At 47.1% G+C, this 25,390-nt stretch overlaps 2 protein-coding genes across 2 annotated transcripts; both read left to right on the top strand.

Moving 5' to 3' along the window:
- Positions 1 to 7,867: 7,867 nt before the first annotated feature.
- MC4R (melanocortin 4 receptor) lies at positions 7,868 to 9,196 on the top strand. Its single transcript, XM_010227397.2, has one exon. The coding sequence runs from the start codon at positions 8,150 to 8,152 to the stop codon at positions 9,143 to 9,145; it is 996 nt and encodes a 331-aa protein (XP_010225699.2). The 5' UTR covers positions 7,868 to 8,149; the 3' UTR covers positions 9,146 to 9,196.
- Positions 9,197 to 19,162: 9,966 nt separating this feature from the next.
- On the top strand, positions 19,163 to 23,806 carry LOC148594627 (uncharacterized). Its single transcript, XM_088525039.1, has 10 exons — positions 19,163 to 19,241; positions 19,519 to 19,580; positions 20,111 to 20,267; positions 20,487 to 20,743; positions 21,148 to 21,233; positions 21,512 to 21,854; positions 22,814 to 22,951; positions 23,126 to 23,196; positions 23,405 to 23,530; positions 23,707 to 23,806. The coding sequence occupies exons 1-10, from the start codon at positions 19,163 to 19,165 to the stop codon at positions 23,804 to 23,806; spliced, it is 1,419 nt and encodes a 472-aa protein (XP_088381165.1).
- The last annotated feature ends 1,584 nt before the right edge of the window (positions 23,807 to 25,390 follow it).

The raw sequence follows: 25,390 nt of genomic DNA, 5'->3' as shown, positions 1-25,390 counted from the left end.
AGGGAGAACGTGGGTCCGCTGGAGGACGGGATGGGCACCTTGGTTACAAATAACACAGAAAAAGCAGAGTTGCTCAATGCCTTCTTTGCTTCGGTGTTTACCAAGGGCAGCCCTTTAGAGCCCCAGGCCCTAGAGGCAAGAGAAGAAGCGGGTGGAGAGGAAGACTTGCCCTGGGTAGAGGAAGATTGGGTCAGAGAGCACCTAAGGAACCTCGATACCCACAAATCCATGGGCCCTGATGGGATGCACCCCAGAGTGCTGCGGGAGCTGGCAGATGCCATAGCTAAGCCGCTCTCCATCATCTTTGAAAGATCCTGGAGAACGGGGGAGGTGCCGGAAGACTGGAAGAAGGCCAATGTCACGCCAGTCTTCAAAAAAGGCAAGAAGGAGGACCCAGGCAACTACAGGCCAGTCAGCCTCACCTCCGTCCCCGGAAAAGTGATGGAACGGCTCATACTGGCCGTTGTCTCCAGGCACATGGAGGACAAGAAGGTGCTCAAGAGTAGTCAGCATGGATTCACCAAGGGAAAATCTTGCCTGACTAACCTGATAGCCTTCTATGATGAAATGACCGGCTGGATAGACGAGGGGAGAGCGGTGGATGTCGTCTATCTCGACTTCACCAAGGCTTTTGACACCGTCCCTCACAACATCCTCCTGGGCAAGCTCCGGAAGTGTGGGATAGATGAGTGGACAGTGAGATGGATTAGGAACTGGCTGGATGGCAGGGCCCAGAGAGTGGTGATCAGCGGTGCAGAGTCTAGTTGGAGGCCTGTGGCTAGTGGGGTCCCCCAGGGGTCAGTCCTTGGTCCAGTCCTGTTCAATTTATTCATCAATGACCTGGATGAAGGCACAGAGTGCTCCCTCAGCAAGTTTGCTGATGATACCAAACTGGGAGGAGTAGCCGATACCCCAGAGGGCTGTGCTGCCATCCAGAGGGACCTGGACAGACTGGACAACTGGGCGGTGAAAAACCTCATGCAGTTCAACAAGGCCAAGTGCAAGGTCCTGCACCTGGGGAGGAATAACCCCAGACACCAGTACAGGCTGGGGACTGAGCTTGTGGAGAGCAGCTCTGCGGAGAAAGACCTGGGTGTCATGGTGGACGACAAGTTGACCATGAGGCAGCAGTGTGCCCTCGTGGCCAAAAAGGCCAATGGGATCCTGGGCTGCATTAAGAAGAGCGTCTCCAGCAGGTCGAGGGAGGTGATCCTGCCCCTCTACTCAGCCCTGGTGAGGCCGCATCTGGAGTACTGTGTCCAGTTCTGGGCTCCACAGTACAAGAGGGATGTGGAGCTGCTGGAGAGAGTCCAGCGCAGGGCCACAAGGATGATCAGGGGCCTGGAACATCTGCCCTATGAGGAGAGGCTGAGGGAGCTGGGCCTGTTCAGCCTGGAGAAGAGAAGGCTGAGAGGGGATCTAATCAGTGTATATAAATACCTCAAGGGAGGGAGTGCAGAGGACGGTCATGGTATCTTTTCAGTGGTGGCCACTGATAGGACTAGAGGAAATGGCCGGAAACTGAAACATCAAAAATTCCATAGGAACTTAAGGAAAAATTTCTTAACAGTGAGGGTGACAGAGCACTGGAACAGGCTGCCCAGAGAGGTTGTGGAGTCTCCTTCTCTGGAGATCTTCAAAACCCGCTTGGATGCAGTCCTGTGCCACGTGCTTTAGGTGTCCCTGCGTATGCAGGGGGGTTGGACTAGATGATCTCTAGAGGTCCCTTCCAACCCTAAGCATTCTATGATTCTATGATTCTATGATTTCCAGACCACATCACGGCCCTTCTCTTATCTTCCCAAGTACAAAGTTTTTGGTCCCCAAAGCCTTTTAGAACTGACACACACAGAGGTGTTTTTGGGACATGGCCATCCAACGGATGGCTTGGACAGTGGAGACATTGCTCTGGCCATAACCATTGTTATATTCCTTAATTTAGAATTGTCTGTGTATACATAAATACCCTGATTTACAGAGATTCCTAATGAGTGGATTTTAAGCTTGTTAATCCTTTCACATGTGTCTCAGGAGCCACTTTACCATATGTCTAAGAAGCGGCTGTGTGACTTCTCAATTGGAGTAATGGCACTGTCACCATTAGATGTGAACAAAATGGCATAAAAACATCAAGCTAGTTAATAACTTTCAATTTCGCATTAACTGTAGATTATACTCCCACTCTGTGGACTTTTCTGAAAAGCTGGGTTGAACTGATGTCATCTGAAACACCAGCTTTTTGTGACATTGTCAGGCACAAAACACTGACATAGCAACACTGGGCTATCACTAAATAATGATCTATCATTTTTTTTCCTGCTTGGTTCTGAGTTTCTCATTCAATTATAATAAGACACATTATTTTTCAAGTTTTCATGGTTAGACAGTTAGACTGACTAGATCTTCTTCTGATAGAATAAAATGCAACTGCATTTCTCACACAGAAGAATGTGGAATATCTTTATAACAGAACTGAAGATGATAAACTAGAAAAGTGAAAGTCATTCTAAAATTCATAATATAAAGTTGCGTCTTGAACTAAAGTAAGACAGCAGCACTGAAAGCTGTTTGAAAGTGTATGGGAAGTGGAGTGTGCAATTGCTGAAACTGTTTTCTCACTATTGTATTTGTATATGAAGGTCATGAACAAAGGAAAAGGCTGAATTAACAGTTTTTTTTCTGTCATAAAACAAATTTGTGATTGTGAGGCAATCACAAATTCAGGACTATTGCTTTTTGGTTTTCTGAGCAATTCTGCATGCTGATGAATACTTTTTCAAGAAGAATTTGGAGAGAGGTACCAACATTAAAGAGATTCTGGAATCATTTAGATGAAGTGTTTCAGACGGATAGGAGAAGACAAGCATCTAAATCTACAAGCAAGCAAAAGAAAAATGATTATTTTGGAGAGGTGAGAGAGGGAGTAAAAAACATACACAGGTGTAATTGTTGCTGCACTGACTACAAGCAAATGATCTCTGAGAGATACACTGAGCTTCACAACTTTGTTTACCTAGAATGGAAAGGAGATCAGTATTAAACGGTTGTTTAAGTGCTCAAAGGTCCTGCTCTCCTCATGTCATTTTAATCAATAATAATAATAAGAGAAAACAAAGAAGGAAATACTTATGCACATTTACAGCATCTTCAAGTAGATGTAAATGTGTAATTTGCCAAGAAATATGCTTCTGTGCTTTTGGTGGCAGCATTTTCTGTGCTCTCCTACTTTTCTAACTAATTGGTATGAGGGAAAGAGGCTCATGCTCTCACAACTGAAGAGGGTTGGCTTAAATGCCACTGTCAACTCAAGTGAGAAATGTTAAAAAATAAAATATGCAGATTAAGAGAGTATAAACACTCCAGAATGGAAGGCTGGATGGAAATGCATTAAGACTAGTCTTCCTCTGATCAGTGTTCCCATATACACGCCAGAGGTACAGTTAGTGTTCTGAGGCAGCAAAAGACTCATGAGCCCTCTTAGGCATGCGGCGTTAAGCTGGGACCTGTTTTGTTGAAGTTTGTATAATTCAAAACAATTTAACCCCAGGATAATAAGGTGATGAGGACCAAAGTGGATGTACCAAGCTTTAATCATGCTTGTCCAACCTGAAAGCTTTCTATGGTGAAATACTTGACTCTGTGTCTGACTGGCTGATAGCAGTGTGTGCATATGGAATATACTGCATATACCTTGACTTCAGTAGGGTTTTTGATACCAACTTCCACAGCATTGTCATTTGGAAGCTGGAGAGGTCTGCACCAGTTGAACAGTCTCTGTTAGGTTGAAAACTGGCCAAACTACTGGCTCAGAAGCTAGTGATCTCCACATGAGGAAGAACTTCTTTACTGTGAGGGTGACAGAACCTTGGAACAGGCTGCCCTGTTGTGGTAACAACCTCCTGAGAGGTTGTGGAGTCTCCTTCTTTGGAGATCTTCAAAACTCGCCTGGATGCCACCCTGTGCCACGTGCTCTGGGTGTCCCTGCTGGAGCAGGGCAGTTGGACTAGATGATCTCTAGAGGTCCCCTCCAACCTTAACCATTCTGTGATTCTGTGTGGTTCTGTGAACAGTGTTTTGAATATTGGACAGCAATCCACCTGTTGGTAAATAACAAACATAGTACCCTGGGACTGATACCAGGATCTTTTTTTTTTTTTTTTTTCCACTGTTAACATGGATATTAACACAGAATGCATCCTCAGCAAGTTGTCAGACAACAGTAAGTGAGGGGAAGTAGTGAACTTACCAAAGACCAAAGCTTTGGTCTAGAGGAACATTGAGAAACGTGAGGATTGGGCCAGGGTTAACCTTGAACAACTCATGAAGAACAGGGAGAAGTGAAAAGCTCTTTTACAAAATGCACTGTCATTGCAAAATGGGACAGTACTGTTCAGCTGACTCATTAACAAACTGGATAAAGGGACAGAGGTCACCCTCAGCAAGTTTGCTGATGGTACAAAACTGGGAGAAGCTGTTGATACACCACAGGGATGTGCTGCCATTTAGAGGAACCAAAACAGGCTGGAGACATGGGCAGAAGGGAACCTCGTGAAGTTCAGCAAAGGCAGAGTCCTACATCCAGGGAGGAATAACCCCCAGTATCAGGACAGATGGGGGCTGACCTGCTGGAGAGCAGCTCTGTGGATAAGGAGCTGGGAGTCCTGGTGGACAAGCTGACCATAAGCCAACACTGTGCCCTGGGAGCGAAGGTGGCTCATGGTCTCCTTGGGTGCATTAGGCAGGGCACTGCCAGCAGGTGGAGGGAGGTGATCCTTCCCCTCTGCTCTACTTAACCTGGAGTCTAGGACCAGTTCTGGGCTCCCTAATAGAAGAGGAAGTAATGAGAACAGTGCCTGACTGCTCAGTGGTGCCCAGAGATAGAATGAGAGGCAACAGGCAAAAACTGAAACATAGGAAGCCCACTTGAACATAAGGAAAAGCTTTCTTACCGTGAAGATAACAGAGCACTGGAACACGTTGCCCACAGAGGCTGTGGAGTCTCCATCCTTGGAGAGATTCAAAAGCTGTTCTGAGGCTTCAAACAGGGTCCTGAGCAATGTGCCCTAGTGGTGTTGGGCTAAATGTTCTCCAGAGGTTCCTTCCAATCTTACCCATTCTGTGAATCTGCTTGATTTTTGAAAGAAATATTGGCTCAGCTTGCATATTACTCTTGTTTTCCATCAGTAAAAAACTCAAATAATATGTTTTTCTTTTTTTTTTTCAGGTATGTGAGAGCTAGGTTCCTCTGAACTTTTTAAAAATTAAATGGTTTGTATTTTGCTAAGAGAGAGCAAAACACACACATCCATCTACTGTAGAAATATTTAAACACACATATATATTCCTTCATTTAAAAAAAGGCTCAAATAACAAGTTTTACCTTGTAGTTAGAGCAGGCTAATGGTGCATCCTCTGCTACAGTACTTCAACTGAGTTGCTAAGCTACCGTAAGTCTATTGCTTTCAGTCATGTACCCTTATCCTACAAATATGAACAGCTGGCACACCAAAACAACTGTAACTTTGCCTCAAGAATTATTTGCAGGGCATGGGACAAAAAGCTGAGGTGAATGATAGTGCAGTAGTCCCTAAAGTAGCACAGACCTGAGCCATGGAGGCAGATGAGGCAAGGTATGTTCCAGACCCCGAGGAGAAAAAGGATGGACAGACCGACGGCTGGAGCAAGCTGCCTCCTGGAGGCAGCTCTAGTATCCTCGGGAGACAGCTTCTATTCCAGCTCTGCTGAGCTCTGGCTCCACCAAGGGACATGAAAGGCAGAGCTCCATGCACCGTAGGTGCTGCCAGCATGGATGGAGCTGGTGAAGGAAGGTGTGCTGGGCTGCCTCCTCCTTTGGATAACTTGCTGATGGCACATTTCTGGCTGTAGAGGCAGGAAAAAAGCCTTGTCTGAAGGGATGCTTCTCTCCCACATGGGTCTTCCTGGAAATTTCCTTCCTGCACTCTTTATAGACATGCCCTTAAGCATTAGGTAGGCAAGTCCTGTCTGCAGCAGGAGACAGTGGTGCTGGTCAAGGGCTGAATAACAAGATAACAGATCTTTCTGAATCCTGGCATGCCTCGTGTCTTGATAGGAAAGTAAATCTTGCCTTCAGCAGCAAGCTATTCTTTCACTTCAGGGAGCCTGCTGGTGAATGATGATCTCCTCCATGATAAATATGGGGTTTCCTGTGACTCAGGATATTTCGTTTTTCTTTGGTATTTATGTTTCTGCTTTGTGAAACCATCTGTCTGGGGAAGGCCCACAAATTCAAATGTGATGGTAAAATCCTGCTTCACCATGATGCTACACTTCCACAGGCACACTATATTCCTGTCTGTCTGGTTAGCTGTTGATTTGATAAATCAGAAAGCAGGTGTGAAAAAAAAATGAGAGGGCAAAAAAAAATTGTTCACTGGCTCCTGCCTCAGATATGATCTACCCTACAGCCTTCCTGGTAGGTGACATTCTAGCGCCCTGCACTCAAGCATTCAAACAACTTCTTGGCAAGCCTTTGCAAGGTGTAATGGCTGTTCTACAGCTTCCAGAGATTTAAAATCCAGCTGTGCTTTAGTACTTACCAGGAATTTGTGGTTTTAATTCTTAGTTGCAGGGCTTGTGAGAGAAAAGAGCAAAATAGCTTTTGTCTCTTTCTCTTTGTAGACGTTTGGCATTTTTCCTCTTGTGTCTTGAGGGCTTTTCTTGTCAGAGTGCACAGAAGCTGACTTTCAGCTTGTGTCAGGCAAGCACAGAGACAGCCTTGCGATAAACTATTATGAGATTTATTAATGTTTTGGAGTAGTTACCAGTGTATGAGCCGTGTTTCTCACAAGTTGCAACCTTGTCTCCCAATATTTTCCTTCATCTACTCTAACTGTTCTTTTTCTGTCGAGCATCCTAATTTCTGATGATGGAAAGCCAGCTATAATTAATTCTATCATCTTTTCCTTCTTGGAAATAAGACAACAAAGAAGGATATCACCTGAGCAAAACTATGCTCTTTAGGACATTAGGATGTGTCATTTAGGGCATTTGTTAGCTGTTTGTGACTCTGTAGAAGTCAGAGTAGTCAGAGTAGCCCTGCTCTGCAAATAGCCCATTAGATGGCCTCTATTTCTTCAAAACAAAACAAAACAAAACAAAAAAACACCCAAAAAAACAAGCATGGAAAGTTTGCAGCCTTTCAACACCACATCTTGCAAATGGATAATTAAGGCATAGCAAAGTTAATGCATAGGTAGTTTGGAAGACAAAGCTAGGATGAAATGAGTATTCTCTTGCTTTCTTGTTTTCTGTTTTACCACATCTACGATATGGAACAACTTTATGTCACAGAAGGGAAGAATAAATCTCAGTCTAAAAATAGATGCCATCAGTGCAGCTGTGGGAATTTTGTAGTCTTGCTAGTGCAATTGCGGCAGTAAGGAATGAAATTGATGATACCCCAAATCCACAAAACAGGCATTAAAACACTGTTCTGCGAAGTTAAAGAAGTGAAGCACATCTACAAGAGCCTCTCTGATTTCCTGCGGCTGCCAGGAGCCGGTGCTGCACCCGACTGCGCTGCGCCGTGCCGTGTTTGGGAGCAGCTCGGAAGCAGCAGCCCCGCGACTTTCGGCAGCTGCCGAGCCCCATTGGCTGGGAGGCAAGGCAGAGGCGGAGAGTGCCCCTGAATATTTCTCTCCTCCACACACCATAAAGCAGGCAGCCAGTGTGCGCTGTCTGACAGCGAGAAAGGTGCTTGCGGTTTGAAATTAGTTCCTGATCGGCAGCAGCCACTTGGGCATTTTCTGTTCACCTCTCTTAATGGAAGGGAAAGGGAAAAAAACCTCTGCAACTGTGAACTAAATGGGAACCGAACGTCAGGGAAAATCTGATGCAAACTTGCAGCTGGTTGTTGGGGCTTGGTGACATAGGTAACTGGGGTAAATGTGGTGATGGTCAGAAACTGCATTTGTGAGAGTAAAACAGCATTTCTGAGTTTGAAAACCTTCTTTTGCAGTAGCAGCTAAAGTATTTTGAACTCGATTCTTGCTTTGGTGCTGGATTTTTTTCCTTCTCTTCTCCCCCTGAAAAGCCAAAGGAGGATTTCTAAAGGATGCAAAAAGGACAGATTTAGAAGCAGAAGGCTGAAAAGTGCTCTTTCCCTAAGATGAATTTCACCCAGCAGCGGGGGACGCTCCAGCCTCTCCACTTCTGGAACCACAGCTACGGAGCGCACGGAGGCGCCGGCGAGCCCAACACCAAGGGCCACTCCTCGGGAGGCTGCTACGAGCAACTCTTCGTTTCCCCCGAAGTGTTTGTGACTCTGGGCATCATCAGCTTGCTGGAGAACGTCTTGGTCATTGTGGCGATAGCCAAGAACAAGAACCTCCATTCGCCCATGTACTTCTTCATCTGTAGCTTGGCAGTAGCTGACATGCTAGTGAGCGTATCCAACGGATCAGAAACTATCGTCATCACGCTGCTAAACAACACAGACACAGATGCACAGAGCTTTACCATAAACATTGACAATGTCATTGACTCAGTGATTTGCAGTTCCCTGCTTGCATCAATTTGCAGTCTTCTCTCAATAGCAGTGGACAGGTATTTTACTATATTTTATGCCCTACAGTACCATAACATCATGACAGTGAAGCGTGTAGGGGTCATCATTACATGCATCTGGGCTGCTTGCACGGTGTCAGGCATTTTGTTCATCATTTACTCTGACAGCAGTGTCGTCATCATCTGCCTTATCAGCATGTTCTTCACCATGCTCATTCTAATGGCCTCCCTGTACGTCCACATGTTCATGATGGCCCGGATGCATATCAAAAAAATTGCAGTTCTTCCGGGAACTGGCCCTATTCGCCAAGGAGCCAACATGAAAGGGGCCATCACTCTCACCATCCTGATTGGAGTTTTTGTTGTGTGCTGGGCCCCATTTTTCCTGCACCTGATTTTCTACATCTCCTGCCCCTACAACCCTTACTGTGTGTGCTTCATGTCTCACTTTAACTTGTACCTCATCCTCATCATGTGTAATTCCATCATCGATCCCCTTATCTACGCATTCCGGAGTCAGGAGCTCAGGAAAACATTCAAGGAGATTATATGCTGCTGTAGCCTGAGAGGGCTTTGTGATTTGCCTGGCAAATACTAAACTGAGGTGGATATGATACTGTGCACACACCATGCAGCAACAGGTTTCCAAGCCTCCAGATCCTCGGCAGAACATGGGCTATATCCTTAACAGTGAATGACTCTCTCTTTTCCCTCCTTCCCATCCGTGAGCCATGTGTAATTCGTATTTCTGTATAGTATTTGTGATATCTACAGCTTGTAGTTTATTTGTCTGGGAAGAGAAGAGAAGCAGCACTTCACACCAGTTTGTAAGTAAGCTAATAAATGTAATGATGAATGTGAAATGCTAACAAACATGAGCAGCTGTGTATTCCAACTGCTGAAAAAATAAATAACTTGCCTGACTTACTGTACATATTGGCTGATACTGTTTTTTTTTTCTGTTTATATAATTATAGCTATCTATTAATCTCTATTTAACTTAAAATAGAACATATGCTTCTATATTAGTGGATTAGAAGTGCCCTAAGAACTAAAATCTGCCTAGAAGGCAGATTTTTCATAAAGGTTACCAGGACTGAAGAGTTATGTTCATTCATTTTGAACTTTTTTTTTCCCTTCTACTACAAAAGCAACAATTTGGTTCTTTGTTACAGCCTACTGTAACATGATTTTTCAAACACTTGTAATCCTGACAATTGAATGTCTGGATTTATTTTTTTTTCTCAAGATGGTGACTGCTGTATGTCTGAGAGTGCCTTTTTCAAAACTGTTTCCTAGAGCATCAGCTAGCCTTGGACTTATTTACTACATTGACACCAAGGAACGTTGGCACCCTTCATTCACTTCTGAAGCAGGTACAGTGTCAGTGCTAACAGTGCCAGCACCAGTGTAAAACTTCACCTAGAAATTTATCTGCAGGATGAAGAGGAAACTTCAGCTTGGACACTCCTTTCTTGTTCTGAGGTGCCCTGAGAAATAAGGACTTTGTACTGCAGAAGAAAGGATATTGTATGTTATCATACAGCAGATCCATTGCCTGAGTCCTTGCAGAGCAGCTGGCTCAGCTTGGCCACCTTTAACCATGCTGCAGCATGCCCAAGCTCCTGGGACAGGAGCACCATGGAGAGCAGGTGCTGGATCCTGTGGCTCTGAACCACTGCCTGGACCCGCACTGGCCCCAAGCCTGCTGCATTGGCTCTGCTTGAGGCCATCTTTTCAGGCATCTAACTCATGTGTTCTCAGTTCCATGATGTCCCTCCCCAGACTACAACAGAGACATCAGGTCCCTGATTTCAGCATCTTTAAAAGTGCTTGAAATCAGTGCTTCTAATTAGTGCTTCTAATCATTTTCCCGAAAACTACTTGTTACCTCAAGCTGTTTCTTCCCTTGTTAAAGTTAAACTTACAGTGAAATGCTGATACATGAAATTTCAGTGCTTGGGCCCCTCTGTGAAAGAACAAAAAGGACTTAGAGTGGATCTCAGTATATTGCACTTCATCTCACTCATGGGGTGACGCAGCAAGTCATTTGACTTTGTACATCAAGGCTTCTTGGCAGACCAGCAGCAGAGAACTCGGGTCTCTTGCACCCTACTCTTGCACTTGTGCCACCCTACTGCAGCAGTTGTAAAAAACCTGTTACTTGCCTTTAGCTTTAATGATATCATGGCATCTCGTGGTTGAAATGTGGAAAACACTGAAGTGTATCTACTGCATTAGCATTCTTTATTTTCTCTTACAGAAAACAAACTTTTCAATAACACAGCCTTGCCTGTTTCTCTGGATAGGAAATAAAAGATGCTAAAGAAGGATGGTGGTGGTGGGGAGTGAATGAATTAGAATTAATAGTCTCTCTGATAATCTCCTAGAATTCTCTTTGATTTTATGAAAAGCTTTCCCCTCTCCCACAAGACTTCATGCTAGCTACGCAAAACTGCTCTGCAAATAATGCACAGAAATTCTGCTGACAGTTTGCACGAGAAACTAATCTCACAATATTTGTTCTGCTTCACTTTATGCAGCTTATTTAGGACTGTAAGTTATGACATTGGGCTCCGGAGATTCCCTTTTGGTCTGGCGAGAGACTCCTCTGGAAAACAATGTAAGAGCAAGACACTACCTTAGGTGTTTTGATTATTCATTAAAAATCCTCTTTTTCTCCTTTGGCTGTATGAAGACAAGATATCCAACTTAACTACTTCTACATTTTGAATAGGATTTAGTTCTGTAAATTGATTAAAGCTATCAAAGTCTAGAAGGATAGGGGTTTTTTTTAATTATTGTTTTTTTTCCCATACTGGTGTGGAGATTTTCATTAGTGATTTTCTTAAAATTTCCAAAAATGGAGTGAATCTCTTTTATTCTTATTAGGATTAAGATTAATGCAGAGAGCCTTGATGCTATTAAGTACTAAATCTCATTTAGAAACCTAATTTATGAAACAACTTATTCTTTAGAATGATGAATTGTCAGCCTGCTTAGCAGCTCTTTCATCTTTATTTTACAAAGCTAAATGTATGTTCATATTTTTATGTACTTCTTTTAATTAAATAAGATTTTTTTAGACAGAATGTAATTTATTGAAATTGCTGGCAAAACTCCTAGATAAATATATATTTTTTATATTCCCACATACTCTGAAGCAGATACCGAGCTTCTAAATAGCCAAATCAGTTGCTATTTGCCTATAGCTCTGGCAGCCTTCCAGCTGCAAGTCACAGAAATCAGTGTTATAAAAGATTAATAAGTTTATCAAGCTTGCTGGAAAGTCAGGAGAGGAGAGGTTTATTTTGCACACTCAATTTGCTGGAGCTTTGTTTTTCAATTTGCAAATGTTCGGAGAAAAATGAGCTTCCTTGTTTTAAACATCCAGGACCGTAATCACTTTAGCACTTGGCATTTTAGTCATTCTATAGAACCGTGACAAATACCTCTGAGCAAGGAAATGGTTTTGCCTACATTTCACAGGTGCAAAGATTTATGTTCTCAGTTCTGTTGGTGAACAGGGACTAATAGATCTGACCAGCTGAATGCAAGGCAGCCTTCTATGAAGCTGGGAACTGACGGTTGTGTTCTCTGGCCTTTCCCAATAAATGTCTGTAAAGTAATACACAGAACTTGGAGTACCAAGGCAAATGCCTATCTTTAGGAGATGCATTTCTTTAGCTTTGAAGTAGCTGTTGAATAAAGCAAAGAACTCCAGAAAGTACTTAGCAGGCTCTAGTTGGTCTCAAGATAGTGGATTTTGAATGGTGTTCCAAGATTCCCTTTAAAAGTGCACCATGCCATGATCTGAAAGCAAGGAGACATGCACTGAGAAACTCTTGTGTTATTAGATGTGCAGCAACAGTAATGCCTTCAGTCACGCCTTTAATAGCTGTGTAGTGTAGAACATTTTTATGTAACTCTAAAATTACTTTATTGTTGTTAAAACCCCTTCTATTTTATAAGACATTTGTTTCAGAGATCATGAGATCATTCTTCATCCTCAAGCTGAAATTTTGCAACAGAACTTAGTTCCTGATGTCCTTTATAACATGCTGTATTAAATGCAGCCCCATTGAAAGTGGACTGTCAGAAAATGAACCTTAAGCAATGAAATCTTCAGTGTTGGTGCAGAAATGACTTCACAATTTAAATTAATATTCTGATGCCTTCAATCATAACCCAATCAATCAAACATTTCTCTTTGCATTAAACTGCTCATCTAGAAGCACTTTATTGGATTTTGCTTATGAAGAAAAAAAAGAGACTTCACAATGTGGCACGACTGGTCTTTGCTACTAAAGAAACTCACAGATTCATAAACCTGCTTATAAATCAGCCAAGTTTGTTTTTTGTTTTGAGTTCTAATTTTCCAACTCTATTCATATTAAGAGAAATTTTCAATTGTGATTATTAAAGAAACATCACCTTCCAATTTGTAATGTAAATGTATTAGTAGGCTGTGCTTTTATCTACTTGTCTTCTTGCAAACATTGCTCATTTCTTTTTAATTGTTCTCCATGTTTGATATACATTTATATTACTAGACCACCATCACTCTGAGCTATTCTACTCATCCCTTACATGGTAGGAAATGATACTGTAAGTAATGTTTCAGGTGAAATCTTACCACTCCTCTGTACACTGCTGGTTTACTTCTGTTCTGTAAAAAAACTCTTTACCCAAAATATTTACCTCTTTCATGGCCACAGCTTACAGATTGCTCACATTTTTTTTTTCTATGATGAATCCAAACTACTCTCTTCTTGGGCTGTTTCATGTTAAACAGTCCTCAATTTAGAGCTTCAGATCCTGTTGTTAGCCTCCAAATTAATTAACTCCATAGAGTTGAATTCTGTCCTATTTGTATTATTTCAGTCTCCATAATGATCCAGTTTTCCTAAGTGATTTTCATATTGTCCTTTCTATTGACATTGCAACCAGGCTTTTACCATCAAGAATTGGTACATTCATCTTGAAACTGCTCTCTTGGACCTAGAGGTCAGACTTAAGGCTGCTTGACAGTATAAAAGTGAAGAACTATTGTAACCTCGATCTTAATATGTTGTGCTATATCAATATCAATCAACAAGGCATCAATGAAAACTAGTTTATGTAGGTTTGCACGTGGCAAAAAGAAAATGTAAAATTCATACAGCTGTGCAAAATGCCATACTTAACTCTTTCTGAAACCAAAATTTTACAAATAATTACAGCCTTTTTCTTTGTAAAAAAGTGGTTAACAAACAGAAGTCCAAATACTCTTCAAATCAGTGTAAATAGAACATGACCAAAATACTGTATTTATGCAACTATGTGCAACAATCATTCTGAAGTTCAGAGAAATTAAAATACACTAGAGATATTTGCTATAACAATATCTGCTTTCTGAGATAACATCTCTGTGCAATTCTCCTGAACTTTCTTATTCTAACCCAGGTCATTCAGAGTTCAACATATACACCTCAAGGACACCATAAAAAATTGCTGGCTTTCTAAAGTTGTTGGATTCAGTACAGCCTGAAGACTGATATCTTAAAAACAGGGGAAACAAAAAAGGGGTCTGGAGAAAAAAAAAAAAAAAAAGGAACAGCAAAAACTCCCCACCAAAACTAAATTGCTAGTATTGAGGAAATTGGTTTCCACGCTTTCACAATTTTGGCCGGGCTAAGGAAGTCTGGAAGCTTTCTGGAAAGCACAAATTGTGCAATTATCTGCCTATAAATTTAACTGCTCATAAAACTGCCAAGTTCCAACTGACTAGCGGGTTTTTGCATTAAAGCATTGACAGTCATTTCTACAGTGTCTAACATTCACATGATCACTGTTGTTTCTAATTATCTGGATAGATATGCAGCTACAGTAAAATTGGAAAGAAGCCTAGCTCTGCATGAACATAAAAAAAAGAAGATAATGCATGTTTGGTAGAAATAAATCTTTCCTCATTATTCTGAAATTATTATCAGGCAGATGAGCTGGATGTCATTGCTGCCCTATGGTTATTATCTTCAACTTCACACATGAAAATGCAATGCTCGTAACTAACACAAACAACAGCCTTATTTTCCTCTCTAAGACAAAGATGTTGTCTCTCAGTAAGGATTGTCTCCAGGCCAGATAGGATGTATGTATTCTTTACATGCCTTATTAAAGGTACAAGCAGTAGAAATTTATCTTATATGAATACTATGTACAAGTGTAAATGAGCATGTTTCATTTTGTGATTATTAATGACCTGTTGCTACCATCTGCTGAAGACAGAGAGCAAGTCAGTGGCAGGTCACCCGAAGGAAGAGACAACCCATCTTCATTGCTTTTCAGAAGTGTAACACCAAACAGGTAGGTGCTACGAGAGACTAAATCTGGATTCATATTGTCGGCTTGGTTCTGGTCTCATGTAGGATCCACATGTGTGTTGCTTCTCTCATTCCTTCAGGTAATCATCCATTTCTCACTACTCTTTGAAGACCATCTGCAGATAACCCAGGTTGAAAGCAGCAGATAGCATTTGGCTGCCTTAGAAGAATGGGCCACTGGAGAAAACTGAGAGGTAAAGTCTGTACAACGCTGTTGCTGATATTCATGACATTTGCTAGGAATAGTTTAATGCCCTCACAGTCCTTCTAGTCCTTTCAGATATATACTTATAATGGCAAAGACACTGTTTCTGTAAGTTTAGTCAATAAAAAGATGTCTGCATGGCAATGAAGGGCAAAATATGGAAGTTTACACACCATATGCACACTGCACAGGTATATTACTGGCCAAATTCTAGATAAGTTTCACCTAATTCGGATGCCAGCTGGGGGAAAGTTGATATCTGTGGCTCTAAATGACACAAGATGAAGATCTTTTTGGCATCCAAATAGCCTGATAGTAAGAATCACTGGTGACTTTATGAAATCACAGTCACCGCTGTCACATACAGTGATTTAGTTGCCAGGTACAGGATTGTAAATAGGACTCCATTTGATACCCTCTCAGGCTTTGTGAAGATTTCTTCCATCTCAGCAATTCCAAGATTGAAGTAATTTGTGATTCGTGATTGACTGCGTAGGACTGAAAGTCAAGATGCTTTAAAACATATACATTGATTGTAAACAGATACAGAAAAACAAGACCATAGACACTTGTAGGACTATGCACTCATTTATCTCCGTAATTTCTTGATTTTTCTGTAGGAATAAAATCAGTGAAGTGAATATGATGCTGTCTTATTAAGTGAAATGTCATTAGAAAAAGGCTTTCTGAGGCAGTCTGTAGAACTATTCTTTTAGCTTTAATGAACTGACTGCTGATTTCTGAAGAACAATTAGTTTCCCAGAGAGAAAGAGATTCTAAGATGTCACAGAGCAGTGATATGTTTGTTCTGTCTTACTACTTCAGTAAGTAAGTACTTCAGATCTGGACATGAGTTCTGCTTTTTTGATATTTCAAATACAGTGGCTAGTGAACTAACCCCATCCCTAAAAATTAGGGTGAAGTCCATTAAAAGATGCATCTCAAACAAAGGATGGACAGGGAGCAATGATTCACTCCCCTGATACAAGTAATGGAAGATATTGTATGAACTTTATAGAAGCAAGATTCAGAAAAAAATGATGGAAGCTGTTTGTAGACTGTGAAATTTATTGTCAAAGGAAGCTGTGGATGCTGAAAGAGTAAATGGATTGAAGTGAAAACAGCTTGTGATGATGGAGAAGAAATCTGTTGAGTGCTGCTGATGACATGCACCTACATCCAGTTCAGGAAGTCTCTGAACTGTGAGGCTGGAGAAGTATTATGGAACAGTACACTTGCGGTCTTCCTGGACAGTTTATTGTTTCTGTTTGTTTTCCAGATAGAAAGAGGCATTCTTAACGAAATAAAATTCCATTTCCCATCACCTCAAATCAAAAGGAGGGGCATAAAGACAGACTGACGGAAAGCAGAATGATTGCTGGAAACAAATAAAGAAAGCGGAAAGGGTAAGGATCAAGAAGGTAAATTCTGTGGAGCTAAAGAGATGGACAGAGAAGATCATCCTGACTACCACTCCCTTAAGCACAACATACTTAAGGACAGTGCTAAATGATGATTTGGCCAAAGACGTGACTGAAGGAGAGACCAGAAACAGGCTGCACCATCATCAGATCACGTCCATCAAGCTGCAGATGACCTACGAGGTCAAGAGATGATTGGCTACAAGGTGGCTTTCTGAGGCCTTGAATGGCTGCTGCAGGGAGCAGCATAACTGAATATTGATCCAGCATGGCCAGTGTTATGCCAAAATATAAGACAACAATAGCCATTCTCATAAGCTGCTTGTCTGCAGGAAAACACCTAATATCCACATACAATGCTGCTTAGGAGGTGAGTCATGTAGCATGTATATGTCTTACACTAATCTCTGCAGCAGGCAGAATACAGTGCAAAGGTGTGGGTGTCTTCGTGAGGAAAAATATTCCTAGCTGCTACCAAAGGAAGCGCTGCTCCCTGAAGAGAGCAGCTGGTCCAGATATTACTGTGGGGTTGCCCTGGGGCTGGCATCTCTCTGCAGGGATCTGCGAAACTCACCTACTACTCCTGTGCTTCTCCCTGTACATTGCTGCTCCTTCTTGTGTGATTGTCTTCTTGTGTTACCCTAGACATCCTAAAGCTGCCTTGGGTTTTCTCCCTCTTGACTGGGGTACACTTTCCCTCTACGGTGACTGTGGGAGAATTGCTCAAGAAGGGGGAAATTAGAGAAAAACTAGGGTCTAACACAATTTATGGCATTACAGAAGTTTGCTTCAGGTGAGAGATAGTTGCCATTTGCAGGATGGTTGGCATGTACGGAATCTACTTCACGATTCCCTAGGCAACACAGTCTGCCCTCTTAGCACGCAATAGTAAGAGTAAATAAAGTGTGGAGCAGAATGGAGACACCAGGGCCAAACTTTGTTGGATTCCCTGCAGAAGTGGTAACCCGATGGTGCCGAGCAGCTGATGAGTGAATGGAGGGTAGAGCAGAGTGAAGACACTGTGGCCAAACTCTGTTGTACTCCCTGCAGAGGTGGAGACCTGGTTGTACCATGCAGCTCATAAGCTGCATAGTACAAGATGTCTGGTGCTGGGCCAACAATGCTAGCAGATGGACTTTGCTCAAACTTCTCCTCATTCTAATCTCATTAAGATACCAATACACAACCCTATCCCAAAAGTTACCCGCTTCCAAGCAATGACCAGCATGCTCTCTAGATTAACCCAAGACTTTTTTTAAACCAATCAATAACAAAAGTAAGTATGACTAAAGTCAATCAAGCTCCACCTAAATTTAAAAGAAAATATATAAAAGGTGAACTAGGAAGAAGGAAGGAGGAAGAAGGAAGAGAAAAGAGAGAAGAAGGAAGAGGAGAGAGAGAGTGAAAATTGCATTGTAACTTCTGGATCAGTCGACTGGCTGAACCCCTTTACTCCCCTCGGGTCAGGACGCCACCTGAGGAGACTCCTCAAAAGCTGACAGCCCTCTCGCATCTTCTGGGATGAGTGATGATTGTGCATTTGTACACTAGGCACTAGCTAAGAACCCCACATTGTAGTAGAGAATTTCCTGTACTGACATCTCAAACCTGCTTTGTAAACGCTGCATTCAAAAAAAATGATACTATTTGTGAACTTGACTACTTATTTTGAAGGCAATCAAACCAAACAGTCAACAGAATGTTTGTGAATTTAATACTGCCAGAGTCGGGCATATAGCTAATCATACTATTTGTGAACTCGATATGCTGTTTTGAAAACGATCGGATCGATAGTCGACAGAATGTTTGGGAATCTGGTACAGCCAGAGTTGGGTGTATGGCTAACACAGTATGTGGAATCCCTATTAACAGATGAGCCCAGCTGACCCAGTCCGTCTAACATTTGAGGATCAGCTGGAATTCAAGCGGATTCATCTCTTAACAAATTTGATCCCACTTCTCAACGCCTCAAAACGCAAGGGTGACTTCTGAGGTGTCAATTCCTGATACATGGTAAAGGACTGGTGATGTCATTTTTACATGCTGTAAGTATTAAAGCGGGCAGTGACACTGTCTTTTATTTCTGTCATCATTGGCATTTGAGTTGTCAGCCAAAAAGATATATTCCGAAGTTACGATTACAAATTTATATGTTCGAATACTGCAAGAGGACAACTTGTAACTGAATTAATTATAATCAGATTGACTAGAGTGCTTTGGATGATTCTAGCTCTGAGGTGCAACAATATGAGATCATCTGCTGGGGAAAGGGGAAAGCTGCCCCACGTTGTCCTTCCTGGCCCAAGCCACTGCCTCACAGTGCCGTTGGGACACATGAGCCCCATGACACGCGCTGGACTCACAGTGGGCCCTGACGCATCACAAGGAGGCGTCCAAGGGGGTGTCGCCGTCAGTGCTGCAGCAACGGCACTTCTCTGCGAGACCTGGCTGTTGCTGGTCACTGCTCGTGGTGCTCCCCACTGCGACCCTGCGCGGCCTCTGTGCGGCGAGGAGCGTGAACGGGAGGCGACGCGAGCACAGTGCGGAGGAGTGTGGGGCCAAGAGGCCGCAAGAGCGACCTGTGTGCCCTGCTGGAGAGGAGAGGCGAGAGCGAGGGGCCAAGCAAGATGCAGGGCTCCTGGACTGAGACCCTCAGGCCAGAGCTGAGGCTCCTCTATCCTACTCTCCTCAAGCTCTCCATGGAGGGTGAGGCCTTGGGGAGCTGCTTCCGCAGTGGGCAGGCGCCCACAGCCCTTGTCCCTACTCCTCCCCCTGTCCCTCTTCCAGCTTCACACCAGGCCTGGGCTCAGTGGAGTCCTGGCAGCCTCACACGGGGGCTAGGGTCCGCTGCAGAGCTGACACTGGGGCTCCTCAGAGGGTTTGCGTACGCCTGCCTGTGTCCCCCTGGGCTGAGCAGCTTGCGGATTGGCCATGTGCGGCTTCGCCCAGGACCTCATTGATGCCTCTTTCCCTCGCTCTGCAGAGATTGTGACCATTTGGGATGCCGTCTCCCATTACATCCTGCAGCAGATGATGCTGGACAAGGTGGGCTGCTGTCCTGCTCCCCTCCCCTTCCAGCGCTCTCAGTTGGTCTGGGTCTGGGCACCCAGGGAGCAATCCTGCCCCGCCACGCCACAGCAGCACCCTGCCACCAGGCGCAGGCTGCAGAGCAGCTCCTCGGCAGGCTGGCGGAGAGGCCGTGCGCAGCTCTCCTCGGGGAAAGTGCTGGGGACCTGGGGATCCTGCTCTTTGCCCAAAGGAGAGAACAGGGAGGAGAACAAGCAGGGAGATGGAGGCATTTCCCTGCTTCTGTGCCCTCAGCAAGCCCTCACACGTTCTCTCACTCTGGGGTGTTGAGAAAGCCTAGGGACAGGGCAACATCACTAGAGAGGGGCCCTTCTCCACAGCTCTCCCAAGGGATCCCTCTTGCCCCATGGTACCTCAGCAGCAGCCGCAGCCGCGGCCGCAGCCACAGGAGAGAGGGCGCAGAGTCACAGCCCCACACACTGACGCTCCTCACTTGGGCCATGTGCAGTAGGCTTACGCCTCCTCCTTCTTGTCTTTTCCCTCTGCAGGGTGTGCTGATCAGGGGGCTGGGCATCTTTGCGGTGGTGCAAGAGCCACTGCGCCTTGGGGCAGAAGAGGTGCTCATGGTCCGAAGACCAGTCTTCAAGCTGGCCATGAACACAGCCTGCCAACAGTGGCTCAAACACCCCAAAGTGACTCTCCCCGGTGAGATGGCAGCGACCACCCTCCGCTTCCCCTTGACACCTATGGGGGGTGGCGCGTGGGTGTTGCTCCTCTGCGGGATGGGGTTGCAAAGTCGGCAGGGAGGCGGGCTCTCTTCCCGGAGCTGCCCTAACATCTGCCTCCGGCCACCCATTTTACCTGAAGGTCCCGTGACGGGACCTTGGCCAGCTGCAGCACTCACACCGTTCCTCTTGCTTGCAGAGAACATCAAGATCGAGCCCTTGAACTTTGGGCACTTGACCCGGGCCACCTCACTGCCACGCCCTGTGGTGGAAGATTGCGTGGATGAGAGCGTTGTCCTGTTCTCATCCCACCTGCGGGACATGGAGAACATCTGCTTCCTTTTTAAGGACGTCGGGGTGCTGGGTCGCCAGGAAGGCGTTCTGCAAATGCAGTTTTTTGGCAGCTGCATCGAGCAGCTGGAGACCACGGCGAGCCTCATTGCGGCCCTGCGCAGTGTAAGCCGCTCACCTTGCCAGGCACACCGCCCTTTCCGTGCAGATCGTGTCAAGAAAGGGGCCACCTTACCTCTCTCAGCACGCCCTCCAGAGGCTGGCGAGCTAATCCAGCACCTGCCACGGAGCTTGGCCCCGCCACATTCTCCACTCAGGAAGAGAGATGCCCCAAACTCCCTGAGCCCTCTCTCTACATGCAGCACGCCTGGCACAACTATTGCGCGCTCTGCCATCCTTCCTGGGCAGCCTGTGCACAGCACAACCAGGGGCTAAGGAGCACAGCAGAAGGCTGGCAAGAAAGGCCTGGAGCTGCAGTCCCCCCTTGCAGTAGGAGCAGGGGCTGCTGCCTTGGGCAGCAGGCACCAAGCTGCCTTGCCCCTCTCCCACCCTGTCTGTTCACATTGCAGACGCCGTGGCTCAAGGAGCTGGTGGTCCCCACTCCCGACACCACGTGCCCAGTGATCCCGTCGCGCCGCTTCTATGTCTTCCCGAGGTGAGTGTGCGCCCAGAGCACGGCCTCCCCATTCCTGCTCGGGAGCACGCACTGCTGGGGCTCTGTGCTCAGCACGGAGCTGGCAAGAAATCAGCACCACCCAAGCCAGGTGTGGGGCCCTTGCACGGAGGCTGCCAAAACTCCCCAAGGAAGCGGCGGGGACACCAAGCCATGACCAGCGAGGAGGTCTCCGTGGGCAGCCAGGAACAGTAGCGTGCACAAGCTGCCAGGGGCAGAGGGGGTCTTCTCCTGCAACCTGCCTTCTCTCTGCTTTTCAGGGTTCAGGTCAGGGTCAAAGGCAGCCCAGAAGCCAGGGCTGCCCCCGCTGGCTTCCCCAGCGGCAAGAAAAAGGGGGAAGAGCTTGGGCGCATCGCGTCCACCAAGGGTAAGAGCAAAGCTGCCTCCTCACCACTTTGGGGCCCTCTGCCGCCGCGCTGCCTGACGCCAGCCAGGTTCAAGGGTGCTGCTCGGCAGGCGCACTCAAGAGCTCCGGCGTCTCTTGCTTACAGAGCAGCGTCCTGGCAAGCTCCTGCAGCACGGCAGGCAGGTTTGCCTCCCCTTGCTGCCAAGCTGGGGGACACGCGGCAGGGAGCAAAGTGCAGAGAAGCTGCCTCCTGCCAGGTGAGAGAGAGCCTGGGCGGGAGGGCTGAGGGCCACCCTTGGAGCTGTTCCACAGAGAGGGCCCCTTGCGACATGCTGGTCCCAGGGCCTCCCACCACCTCCTGACACAGGGCTCTCAGCCACGGCCACTGACTCGCTGGACCACCAGCTTGCACCGCTTTGCCCAGGAGCCTCCCATCTCCTCCCTGTTCCTCCAGCGTCAGGGGGAGCTTTGCGGGAGCTGAATGACAGTGCTCAGGGCAGAGCTTCTTTCCCAGCAACGAGTCCCGGGAGCTTTCAGGGAAGCCCATGGTGAGGCTTGTGGGAGCAAACGCCTCCTGCCCTCCTCCTTATGCAACCCACCGTGTCTTCTCAGGACCTCCGCGGACAGGTCGGGCCGCCTCATTGTGCCCTCCCGGGAGAAGGAGGCCAAGGTGCAGCACATGCCCCATCCACCCACTGCACCTCGCACTGGCCCTGCCGTTGCTGCTCCCAGAGCTGTAGTGCAGGTACGTGATGGGGCCCCAGGTGACGCTTGCATCTCTCCCACCAGTGGCCAAGCTCGCTTTGGTGAGACTGCCTCTGCCACCGGCCTGCAGCATGTGGTCACTAGGACGTTTAGCAGCCTCATTGGGAATCCTCCCCAGAGACTGCAAGCACGGCTCTGCTTTTGCACGGCAGCTCTGCTGGCGGCTTCTCACCAAATGCCTGCAGAGACTCTTGTGGGGTTTTGCCCTTCACAAGACGGGGGCCTGGGTGTCTTGGAGGGGCTAGGAGATGTGGGGCTGCTTTGCTGGATGCTGCTCACTCAGGGCATAAAAGAGCAGCTTTCCACCACGCTGACAGGGGCCCAGCTGCCAGGGAGGCTCAAGAGCTGGGGCAGGAGAGAAGCTGAAGAGCGCAAATCAAGCAGGCCCCCTGCCAAGAGGTCCCTCCCCAGATGGAGAAACCTAATGGTGTCCCTTCGTGTGCTCCCCCAGGAAACAGCCCGCCCTCCAACGCAGCGCCCTGCGAGAGCCGCCCGCCTCTCCCTCTTTGAAGAGAAGGCTAAGGCGCAGCGCGAAGCCCAGGAGGAGCTGCAGGCAAGGGCGGACAGGCGTGCCCGGCTGCACAAAAAGGTACGGGATGCGTTGGACAGCCCTGGGAGAAAGGGCCATGTCCCACCCGCAGGGGGGCAGGGCCTCGCAGGCAGCCAGGGCCCAGGCAGATGCTGCCTGGGAGGACCTGGCGCCTCCCCTGCGAGGGTGTCAGGGCTCCTCAAACCTTCTGCTCTTCTCGCCCTTGCCAAACAGATGCACATGCTGAAGAAGCAGCTCCACCTGGACCAGCGCTGCTTCCCAGCCCCAGGCCAGCCACACAAACCGTGAGTGTGCAGGGGGTGCGGGCTCCAAGCCAATGGCCATGCTGGACGAGGACGGCTGGCAGATCTTGGCTCCCAAAACGCCTCCGCTCCGCACACGGCATGCCAAAGCCCCGGGTTTCCTCTGCTGTGAGGGGACAGCGCCTGGGGAGGGAAGAAGCCACAAGGCTCCCAGCAGAGCGGCAGAGAGATTTGGTCACTCCCCTTGCAGGGACCTGTCGCCGAGAGCCAAGCAGAACGTGCAGCTCTCGGCCTCCTACAAAGTTCTCCGGGATGGCTGGAAGGACAAGGTGGAGCTGAACCGCCAGAGGATGAAGGAGGAGGAAGAGGCTCGCCGGTAAATAGAGCCCAGCCTCAGGGCACTCAAGTGGCTTTGCAGCTTGCCCTCGGGCTCACACAGCCTTCCACCAAGATGGCGTGGGGGGCCGGGATGCACCGTTGGACTCCCGGAAAACACCTAACTATCCCGTGTGCCTCCCAAGTGCTTCAATATCTTTCTCCTGATCCCCACAGGATGCTGGTGCTGGGCAATCTCCGCAGCCAAGAGCTGCAGGACCGCCAGCTGCGCAGGACCATCAGGAAAAACTCCAACGGCCTCTTCCTGCGCAAATAAATGGTCTCTCTGACTTGGTGTGAGCCTGTACTTGGTGGGACTGAGACTGCAAGGGACACAGGGCACTAGCGGAGGGGCTGGAATGGGCCCCGTGAGAGAGCGTCTAGCTGCTATCCATGAACTCCTTTGCTTTGGGCCGTGCATGTAGTGACTGCATTGGAAAGGTCTCCAAGACACATGTTCTGGAGGTGACCTGGGCACAGCGGCACTGCTTGCCGCTACCTTCCGCAACGTAGCATTCTTCCCAGCTAGGGAAGATCACAGCACGGGCATGTCACGGCCCAAATCCTCCCTGAATCACGTCATATCCTGCAGAGTGGAAAACTACTGCCATTCTGCCATTCTTCAGGACAAATGGGAAGAGCATGTGCCCGCTGCCTCCTCATTCATGCCATCCTCACCAGGAGGCTGGTGTTCCCTTGACAATATTTCCTGGGCTGTTTGGCGGGCAGTGTGGTGCTTGGCCAGCACCCTGAGGTAGGCAGCCTGGAGAGGACGGGACCTGAGCCAGCCACAAGCCTCTGAGCCCAGGACAAATCTTTGGGCTCTGGATTGCAGCTCAGGCCCATATGGAGGAGAAAAGCAGAGCTCTGGAGTTCCAGAGCCCCTTGGCTTTTCTTCAACTCCCTTGTCCTGCAAGGGGCTCAGAGGGAGCACAAGGTGCATAAAGGCACACCGTGAGCCTCAGGCCTCTTCCGTGTGGACACTCAGGCCTTCTGGGGAAGAACAGGGTGTCCTCTCTGCTCCTTAGGGCCTTGCCATTGAGCAAGAGGTTTGAACAACCCCCAGGCTGCAAGCAGACCCTTCACGGCACATAAGAAATAATGACACAGACAACGATTCCTGCCCCAATCCGTATTTCTTTTCCAAGGGAGCGCCACGCCTGATACAGACTCACTCGCAGATGGACCATTGCTCTCAGTGTTAGGAAAAAACCCTAAAAACCCTAGAGGATTAACAGGCTCCCAAATGGCATGAGGACAAGCATCTTAACCACATCTTGCCACTTGGCAGGCAGAAGGGGACTGCTGCCTGGGCTGTCTCTGGCAGCGGTCCAGTCCACGTGTGGACGCGTGCATGCAGGGCTGAGAGGCTGTGCATGCTCTGTGTGCGAGGGGATAGCCGTGTCCTGGGACATGAGAGTTTTCTTGGGGGACAGCTGGCTTCCAGGCCAGCCACAACCACCTTACAGCAGCCTGTGCGGTGCGTGCGCTGCTAAATGCTCCTGGCACAGATCTTTGGGGAGAAGGCCACCCAAGGCACCCGGGGGTTGATGGCCAAGGAGAAGGTCTCTCCCTCAGGCTGCGGGTCCTGCTTCCAGGCAGGGCCAGGGCACCACAGCCACTTTCAGGAGGAGACTTTCTCTGCCTTTCCCATAAGGCTGAAATGAAGACAAGGCCTAAAGACCTTTCACCGCGCTGCTACGCCACGATGCTGGCAGCGCAGGTTCAGCAGCAAACAACCTCCAATGAAGGCCTTCATCTGGCTCTAGGCAACAGGGACATTCCTTTCCCCAGGTCTCTCGAGGCACAAATCTCTCATCTGATGTCAAGGCGAGTGGGTTGCATCGGGAAGCTGCCCAGA

Source organism: Tinamus guttatus, unplaced genomic scaffold (assembly GCF_059628265.1).
Source record: "Tinamus guttatus ecotype Peru unplaced genomic scaffold, ASM5962826v1 Tinamus_guttatus_pri_ptg000222l, whole genome shotgun sequence".
In the NCBI taxonomy this organism is placed as follows: domain Eukaryota; kingdom Metazoa; phylum Chordata; class Aves; order Tinamiformes; family Tinamidae; genus Tinamus; species Tinamus guttatus.
This window is presented reverse-complemented; position numbering and strand designations above follow the sequence as displayed.